At 41.2% G+C, this 10336-nt stretch overlaps 1 protein-coding gene across 1 annotated transcript in view; it reads right to left on the bottom strand.

Moving 5' to 3' along the window:
• The window catches only part of CNTN5 (contactin 5), a 1308168-nt gene that overhangs the window by 409006 nt on the left and 888826 nt on the right, over positions 1-10336 (bottom strand). Inside the window, exon 8 of the mRNA XM_019525021.1 lies at positions 3993-4196. Within this exon, the coding sequence (XP_019380566.1) occupies positions 3993-4196 (204 nt within the window). The remainder of the gene's footprint in view (positions 1-3992; positions 4197-10336) is intronic.

The following is a 10336-nucleotide window of genomic DNA, read 5'->3' as shown; positions in this document are numbered from 1 at the left end:
GAAGACTTACGTTCATCTTGTGGTCAGTCATGACCCCCAAGTCCTTTCATCCATAGAGCTAGCCAGCGTAGCACTGCCAAGCTTATAAGTATGCTGCGGGGGGTGGGGGGGGTTTCCCCCGAGGTGGAGAACCTAGCATTTTTCAGTGTTAAACACTATCAGGTTCTTATCCACCCATTTCCTGAGCCTGTCAAGGTGAGACTGGATCACCATCCTGTCCTCAGGTGTGGATGTTTTACCCTAAAGTTTGGTGTCATCAGCGAACTTGGCCAGTCCGCTTCTGACACCAATGTCCACATCATTAATGAAGATGTTGAATAGTGTTGGCCCAAGGATGGAGCCTTGAGGGACCCCACTGGTCACAGTGCACCACAATGATTGACTTCCATCAACCACCACCCTCTGGGTTTGACCACAGAGCCAATTCCCCAGCCAGTGGATCATGGTGAAGCCAAGGCCACAGTTGGCCAGTTTTGCCAAGAGGTCATCATGGGATACCAGATCAAAGGCTTTTTTTAAAGTCAAGATATATGACATCAATCTCTTTTCCCTTGTCCAGGTGATAGATCACCTGGTCATAAAAGGAAATGAGATTGGTCAAGCAAGACCGACCTGCAACAAACCTGTGCTGGCTATCCCCCAGGATGTTGCCATCGGCCAGTCTGTTAAGAATGGCCACTTTTATAATCTTTTCTAAATTCTGTGTCTTCATACTAAAAAATAACTTTTTAGAAAGAGAATATTTTTTAATTTTCAAAAGTTGATATGACAAAAGATCAGCTCTCCCTTAGGTTAACTGCCCAAAACTTGCTACATTAGTGTCAATATCACATAAAAAACAAATAGAAGGTTACACAGTAGCCTGTAAAGATTTTTTTTTGGTGCAGGAGGCATGTTGTACACATCTCAACAGTTTCAGCCATGTAATCATGAACAAAGATTAACTTACATACCATAAGGTGCAAACATATTTTTTTTACCTACCGTAATAAATCAAAGTATTTTTCTTAAACCCACCCATCTGTAATGATGTTACAGTAAAAGGAAATTCTTATTGTAAGACAAGAAGGAAGAGATGGATGAGGCCTTCTTTAAACAACTGATGATAGCTTCCAAACTACAGGACTTGGTTCTAATGGGGGACTTCAATTATAGGAAAACACAATAGTGCACAACCAGTCCAGGCAATCCTTGAAGTAAGTCAGGGATAACTTTTTGGTACAGATGGTAGACACACCAACCAGGGGAGGAAGCTCTTCTTGACTTGGTGCTGACAAGCAGGGAAGAATTGATTGATAATATAAAGGTGGAAGGTAACTTGAGTGACAATGCCTGCAAAATTGTAAAGATCCTGAGAGGAGGAAGGAAGGGAAGCAGCAGAAGAAAAACACTGGACTTCAGAAAAGCAGACTTTAGCAAACTCACAGAACTGGTGGCCAGGATCCCCTGGGAGACAAATCTGAGAGGAAAAGGAGTTGAGAAGAGCTGGCTGTACTTTAAGGAGGTCTTTTTAATGGAGCAGGAGCATACTATCCTTATGTGACAAAAGAATAGAAAGTGAAACAGGAGACCAGCCGGCTATACAGAGATCTCTGTAATGAGTTGAAACTCAAAAAGGAATGCTACATAACATGGACATTTGGACATATTATTAGGGATGAGTATAAATGTCACACAGGCATGCTGGGTGAAAATTAGGAAGGGCAAGGCATGATTTGAGATGCACCTGACAAGGACCAAAAAAGACAAAAAAAGGGGATTCTACATGTGTGTCAAAAGTAAGAGGAAGACCAGAGAAACGATAGGTCTCCTACGGAATGCAGAAGGCAATCCAGAGAAGAGAAGGCTGAAATGTTTAATGCCTTCTTTACTTTAGTTTTCTCAAATGACGAGTGCAGTTGGCAGCAGAGATAGGGAAGGAGTCAAACAGCTTAGTGTAATAGAAGGACAGTTTAAGGATTACTTAGAGAAGTTAGTTGTTTTCAAGTTATCAAGGTGAAATGGGATGCACCTGAGGGTACCAAAATAATTGGCTGAGGTAATTTGTGAGCTATTGCCTATCTTCTTTGAGAACTTCTGGAGGTTGGGCGACATCCTGGATGACTGGAAAAGAATAAGAAGGAGGATCTGGGGAGCTACAGACCAGTCAACCTGATATCTATACCTAGAAAGATCATGGATCAGATCCTCAAAGAATCTACTGAAAAGCACCTAGAGGAGAACAAAGTGATGAGGAACAGCCAGAATAGAGTCACCAAGAACAAGTCATGCCTGAGCAACCTTATTTTGTTCTTGGATAGCACGACAGGATTTGTGGATTTGGGGGAAGAGCGGGGGGAGGGTTGAGAAGAGCAGTGACATGGTATACCTTGACTTTAGCAAGGCTTTTGACACTGTCTCCCACAACATTCTTATTAGCAAGCTAAGAAAACACAGACAAGATAAAAGTACTGTAAGGTGGGTACATTGGATGTTTATATGCTGCAAGTATTTCTCAATGTCTTAGTGTCTAGTTGAGAGAAGGTATCAATTAGGGTTCTCTGGGGGTCTTCCCTGGGTCCAATAGGACAAGGATCCAAAATGATTTGGATAGAGTGGAGAAATGGTCTGAAGTCTATCAGATGAGATTCAACAAGGATAAATCCTTCATTTGGAACATAATAACGGCATGCATAAATAAAGACTGGGGAACGACCAGGTAGGCTGCAGTACTGCACAGAAGGACTTGGGTGTTATGGAGAAACAAAAGCTGAATAGGAGCCAACTGTTTGCTCTTGCTACAAAAAAGCCAACAGCATGCTGGGTTGTATTAACAGGAGTGTCACTTGCAAATCAAGAGAAGGATTATTCCACTCTGTGCAACACAGGGCTCACCTGGAGTACTGTGTCTAGTTTTAGGCCTCACACTTCAAGAATTATGTGGACTGTTTGGAAAGAGTCTGGCAGACAGCAACAAAAATGACTGGAGGGCTTGGAAGGAAGACTTGTGGAGAAAGGCTAAAAGAACTGGGGCTATTTAATCTGGAGAAGAGAAGACTGAGGAGGGATTTGATTGCACGCTTTAAATATCTGAATAGAAATTATAGAGAGAATGAAGATGGACTTTTCTGTATGGCCATCAGAGACAGGACTAAGAGCAGTGGCCTCAGGCTGCATCAGAGAACATTTAGGTTGGAGATTAGGAGAAACTTTTTTATTTGAAGGGTACCCATGCATTAGAACAGGTTTGCTAGAAAAGTTGTGGATTCTTCATCTACCCCTGGACATTTTCAAGAACAAGTTGTACAGACACTTGGCTGGGATGGTTTTTAGTCAGGGATGATCCTGCTTTGAGTAGGGGCCCAACTAGATGACCTTGTGAGGTCCCTTTCAGTCCTATTCTTTTGTGACTATGAGCCAAAAAAAATTTCTATGTATTCTCTTCTTTGTGGTTTTGTTTATGATTTATTCATACATGTGTGTACATATGGGCATTAGTACAGGTATATTTAGCATTTTTGAAGACATAAGAAGCAGCTTGGAATGGAGGATACTTCAGAATAAAGACAATAGATATAATTACATATACTTCTTCCTGATTTGCAATAAAATGCTCAAATAAATAGCTTCAACATGAGCTGGTGGCACCCACATATGTTTATTTGTCTGAATATGGAAAACAGTGCCTGAAGTTATGTACCCAGGAATAAATTTGTGACAGAAAGCAGGTAGATTTGCATCTAACAGGCTAACCAAATCAGACGTGCACAGAAAAAACTTTTGTAAGCACTGGGCTTACTTCAGCAGGTACTGTGAAGGGACTGTAGAGCTCCTAAACAGAAATATATGGGTCACTGTTTGATGTTTACTGAAGTAAATGTTTTCATACTTTTTAGAAACAATAAATAATTGTTCTCAAATCAACTGTTCTAATTCTGTGTTTCATAAAGTGCTGTCCAATGCATTTGAACTACAACATTTTTGCTCTCATTCATTAGGAAGTCCTTGCTTACCATCATTTCGTAGTGTAAGTGGTGTAGGAGGACTCAGAACTCTGGCATTTGTCACTGTGTTTTTTACCAGACAGATATAGCTGCCAACATCAGATGTTTGCACCTTGGAGATGTACAGATTGCCTGTCTCCTGAGAGATGAAACGTCTGCTATCTTCTGCCACGAAAGATGGGAATTCATTAAATACCCAACTATAGATGATCTCTGAAAAAAAAACCACACAAATAACACACCAGTTATGAATATAATTCAAGTGTTCTTAATGGAAAAAAAAACTTTAAATATATTCCGAGTTTTGTAGTTTAAATAAGCCCGTAAAATCTGGAGCTGAAGCTTTTTTCATGTAGTTTTGTTGTAGAAATGGAACTCTTAGTATATCTTCCTCTTGGATTTAAGGAAAATGACAGAATATTGGCCAATATTTTGCTTATGAAGTCTTACACAAAGAAATTTCATGAAACTCCTCAAGACAGTTCAAAACATCCACAGATATGGTATAATTTTCATTCTATATCCTAAAAGTAAAGCCAATAACATTGTGAAAATATTGCTTCATTCATTTTTTCATGAAAATGTTCAGTAACTTATACTGAAAGAGTTCCCAGCCAATTAAGGCGTGTTTATTTGTTTTAGATAATGTGCTTTCCGTGTAAAATTTGTGTTTCAACTAAAAATGATTTTTTTTCAAAGCACCTTTTCCCCCCAGAAAAGTTTTTTTTTTTTTTTTTTTTACCTGAAAAATGCACAACCAAATTCCAAAATAGTTTGGCCAAAATCCAAATATTTCAATTTGGATATGCTGACTGAAAATTTTAATTAAAAGATTTAAATGCCACACCTCCCCAAAATGTCATGGTAGTTTACAATGAGAAAAAAATACTTATACGATCAGAATAAAATATTAAAATGATAGTATAGCAAAACAAACTCCCCCCAATACCCCGAAATTTAAAGCAATCCTCAGCATCCCACACACTTCCACTGCCTCTCACCTAGGAGACATCTCCCCCGCCTAACACAACTTCACTTCCCAAGCACTATTCATTACTTCCATAAAAGAAAAAAAAAACTTATATTTCCACTCATTCCCATTCACTCCCCTGCCTCATGCCCATGGGAATTCCCTTCCCATCTCGTAATAGTCCTCAGTGATATGTTGATGTTTCATTTATTCATTCTCTTTGATGAACTGGACTCTACCTGACCTACGTCTTTCATGATGCACCAGGGCCACAGACTCCACAGGGTGCACCACCTCTCTTCTCCGGGAGGAACTGCCATAGCATGTCATAGGAGCTGACGTCCTATGGTGTAGAGAGGCACCCAAAACTACAACTTTCATGGGAAAATGAAGCACCAAATCTAAATATCTCCCCTGCATCTCCCCGCATCCCCCACCACAAATTTTCAGACAAACTGTTGAAATTTCTGGAGAGTAAAAAACCTCACTTTTAATGCAGTTCTCTGTTGACTGCTTTGTGCACCCATTTATCTTAAAAATAAATTAGGAGATAAGCTAAGGTAAGAGCTTTTCTGCAACAGCAGTTAATATGCTACATAGAGTGAAATGAAAACCAGATTTTCACATTATCAGGCCATCTCTGGACAGATTTCCCCTTCCCTAGAAACATTTCAATGACATTTTTATTCCTCTTATATCAGAGCTGATCTCCTCAAGTGTTCCCTTGAATTAAGCTCCAGGGACATGTCCAATTGAACTAAGCAGCTAATAGCTGTGCCCTGTATTTCTACTCTTCTCCCTACCTGTTTTATTGGTAAAACCTTCCTAGTCAATCCACTCAACTGCTAAGGGTTAAAGACTTCTTTATTAGTCAAGTCCTATGTATTGCTATTTCCCACAAGCCTGGTGCCTCAAAGATCCATGAAAATGATAAGAAAATATATACTAAGTTGGTTTGATTTTCCAAGCTAATTTGTGATTTTTTATTCTCAACGTATGAAATATTTTGTTCCTCCTTAGAAAATGCAAACTTTTCCTTTTAAATACATTATCATCTGTTGTAGAAAAAAGGTATCAAGTGTGTAGGGAGAAATGTTAATTGTATTGTATCTTATCAAACAGGCTCAGCTTCACCAACAACTTTCCACATGTACCAGTCTGACTAAAGTCAATGAGATTTTCTTTCACTTAGCCCCTGCAGCATTTAATCTTGAATTCTGCCAATTTAGATTTATAGGGCATAACTCTGTTTTTCCTTTGTATTTTTACTACTGTCTTTTTCCCCTTTCCTCTCTTCTCTTATCTCATCTCCTTCTATTTTTTCATAGTTTTTCACTACTGAACGTGACACACCAACATTAGCTATGAGGCAACTTTCTCCTGCAGTCTTCTCTATGACAAACTTGTCAGGATTGAAGCTAAAAATGGAAACATCAAGCAAGGCTAGTTCAGTAATATATAGTTACTGTTACTGCTCCAAGATACAAACTGATTCACTGGTATAACAAGTTCCAGGCTTTCAGCCACTAATTGCTTGAGCAACTATTTTAGCCTCAGCTGCAGCATGAAGACAGCAACTATACTTGCATCAATCTAGTCCTATCATACATTTACTTCCACTGTCCTAAAAATGTCTCATTACATGCGGTAATGAAGGGGGAGTATGGGAAGGTGAAAGAGATTAAAAGAATCCCCCAACACCTCCCAGAAGGTCTAGATCTTTAGTGAGGCTGTTCTCTGTCTTTCCTTCTAATGACGAGGGGGAAAGTAGTGTAGCTAGATGCTGTGCCAGAAGTGTGAAGTCTACTGCTATATTAACTAAATTCATACCAGTCCCAGATATACACCGATGAAAGTAGTCATGTGGAGTTCATTAGAAAGTCCAACTGAACACTCTAATCTGCTGTTAGGTAGGACTGCTCCCTGACAAGGAAGTCAGCTTTTCCTTATGAATCATAAAGTAGAATGGCTAGTTACTCAAGCAAAGCAAAGCAACCTACCAAACAGGATGTTTAGGAATATATCATGAAAAATGGCAACCCAGGCCTACAGCCAGATGAAAGCAAGGCTCTGAAAATGGACAAAAATGTGACTTTCTGGGGCTGGGTAGATGGAGGGAAGAATGTGGATAGTATTATTTGCTAAACTAGAGCTGGAGATAAAGGAGATTGTAGACTTTGGTAAAACTCAATTTGACCCATGACAGGCTCTGCCTATAAATGTAAAGAACTGGAGAATGTACCCAAATATATGACATATAATGTAAATGAAGTATGGCAAAAGTGGCTTATCTAATATATGTATATATATGTATCAGAAAACTACAAATCAAGAACTGGGCTACATTTGTAGGAGTGTTGCTAGCAGATCGAGGGAAGTAATTCTTCCCCTGTATCCAGCACTGGTGAGGCCACATCTGGAGTACTGTGTCCAGTTTTGGCCCCCTACTACAAAAAGGATATGGACAAATTGGAGAGAGTTCAATGGAGGGCAACAAAAATGGTTAGAGGGCTGGAGCACATGACTTCTGAGGAGAGGCTGAGGGAACTGGACTTATTTTTTTCTTACTGCAGAAGAGAAGATTGTGCAGGGATTTAATAGCAACTTTCAACCACCTGAAGTTTGGTTCCAAAGAGGATGGAGTTAGACTGTTCTCAGTGGTGGCAGATAACAGAACAAGGAGAAATGGTCTCAAATGGCAGCAAGGTTAAGTTTAGGTTAGATAATAGGAAAGTTTAGGTTAGATATTAGGAAAAATCTTTTCACTAGGAGGGTAGTAAAACACTGGAGCAGATTACTCAAGACAGACTGTGGATTCTCCATTCTTGGAGGCTTTTAAGACCTGGGTAGATAAAGCCTTGGCTGGGATGATATAGCTGGGGATGGTCCTGCTTTGAACAGGGGGTTGGACTAGATGACCTCCTGAAGTTCCTTCCAACACTCATTTTCTATGATACTATGAGTTACAAAGAAAGGAATGCTAAAACTGCAAATGTTGGTATGTTCTTAATTTTGTTCCTTTATGGGCATGTTCCGATGAGCTTGCATGTGCATTGCACGCACAGGTGTTTCCCATACAGCTGATTTGCAGCATGGAGTTTTTTGATACTGGGAGATCCTTGCTCTGGCTGCTGGCAAGCTCTCTGCTGCTGAATCACTGCCACTGGAGATCAGGTAAGCTCCCAGGACCCCAGGTAAGGCTGTGGAGGCTAGCTCAGGTGCTGGCCCCAGCATCCCCTATCCCACATGGGGCAATTTGCCATATGCCAGAGCGTGAGTGCATGGGCATTCCCTGGGGGCAAGTAGCAGTGGCACAACTATGGGAAATGCACCTGCGTGCTCACCTGGAAATGCTCTATATGTCCAACAGAGGGGTAGGATATGGGGGAGGGGACTACATAAAAAGTAGTAAGAAATCATATAATTATAGATGATATCATAGATTATATCCTAATCCATGCATACAAGAGGTCCCTTGTGTACAAGCTTGTATTAAGCTTGCACAAATTACCAAAACTCCAGCATTTCCTAACTACTGAGTACTTGTACTTTGTACCTTAATATTCTATTTTATTTGATTTATTAGATTAAATAAAATTCCTTAAGGTTGGTAAAATGGTTAAAATATTTAATAAGTCTACCATCATGCATCATGAGCAAGAATTGAACACCGAATATATCTACTATTCAAGTTACAGGACTCAGCAGGTAGCAAGAGGACACATACAGAAGGGGAACGAGAAGTACCCAGTGGGCGTGTCTACATGAGCATATTTACTGCAAAGTAACTGAAATTACTGTGTAGTATGGGCATGTGTCTACATGTGCATGGAGACTTATGCTGACTTGAGCATAAATTTTGATACTTCCATGATGCAGGTATCAAATTTATGCCTGATTAGTTCCTGTGCAGTAATGCACATGTAGACGCCTTACTGCATAGTAACACTGTGTGTGTGGTCTGACTTGGGGCTAGTTAGCCAACACACAGCATTAATGCGCTTTAATGCCTGTATGTGTAGACGCTGGCCTATTCCTGCTTACTGCGTAGTAATTTTAAGCTGGCACAAATGTACATACATGTACATTCACCCACTGAAACTATCTACATGTGCCATTAGGAGGCAATAATAAACTGTGGAGCTTACTGCTTATTGCAGCCCCAGCTGGCCTAGGGCTCAGGGAGGGCAGGGGGGTCAGCCTGCAAGCCTAGGGCTGCTTCGACTGGGCTCAGTGTGCTGCACAGAGACTGGCTGGGGCACAAGGGTGTTTCAATACAGGAGGTAACTCTGGCACTGAAACACCCTCATGCCCAATCCATTTAGTCAGCATCTACACGTGCTGCTGCTCATGAAAATACATTGCAACAGGGTAGGGTTTGTATGTACAATTCATAGAATCATAGAAGTAGGGTAGGAAGGGACCATGTAGATCTTCAAGTCCAACCTCCTGCCTGGGCAGGAGAAAAACTGGGCTCAAATGATTCGAGCCAGATAGGCATCAAGCCTCTTCTTAAAGACCCCCAGGGTAGGAGCCAGCACCACTTCCCTTGGAAGTTGGTTTCAGATCCTAGCCACCCTAACTGTGAAGTAGTTGTTATGGATGTCTAATCTAAACCTACTCTCCAACAACTTATGGCCGTTATTCCTTGTTATGCCAGGGGGTGCTAGGGGAAACAAGGTCTCTCCCAAACCTTTCTGGTCCCCCCTAGTGAGTTTATACCCTAATGTGGAGTTTATTAGTTTTGTGTGTCCTAATATGGGCACACGTGTAGATACTGAGATATTTACTGCACAATTAGCTAACCGCACAGTAAATGTCTCATGTAGATGCACTCACTGACCTTTAATTTATAATTCTTATTCAGCCCAGACTATCATTCCAAATGGGTATGCACATGTATTGTTATAGTTTTATAGTTTCTTAGTTGGTAAGGTCAGAAGAGACCTGAGTAGATCATCTAGTCCGACCCCCTGCCATGGCAGGAAAGAGTGCTGGGGTCAAATGACCCCAGCAAGGTTTTCATCCAGCCTCCTTTTAAAGACCCCCAGGGTAGGAGCCAGCACCACTTTGCTTGGAAGTTGGTTCCAGATCCTAGCCGCCCTGACTATGAAGTAGTGCCTCCTGATGTCTAGCCTGAATCTACCCTCTGCCAGCTTGTGACCGTTATTTCTAGTCACTCCTGGTAGTGCTTGGGGGAACGGGGACGCCCCCAATGCCTGCTGGTCCCCTCTGACTAGTTTGTAACAGGCCACTAGATCCCCTCTCAGCTTTCTCTTGTGGAGGCTGAACAGGTTCAGGTCCCGTAGTCTCTCCTCATAGGGCCTGCCCTGCTGTCCCCTGATCATGTGAGTGGCCCTCCTCTGGACCCTCTCCATGTTGT

This window comes from Gavialis gangeticus, unplaced genomic scaffold (assembly GCF_001723915.1).
Source record: "Gavialis gangeticus isolate Ggan-Ray unplaced genomic scaffold, GavGan_comp1, whole genome shotgun sequence".
Taxonomy (NCBI): domain Eukaryota; kingdom Metazoa; phylum Chordata; order Crocodylia; family Gavialidae; genus Gavialis; species Gavialis gangeticus.
Note: the sequence above shows the minus strand (reverse complement) of the source record. Positions and strands in the feature narration are given on the sequence as shown.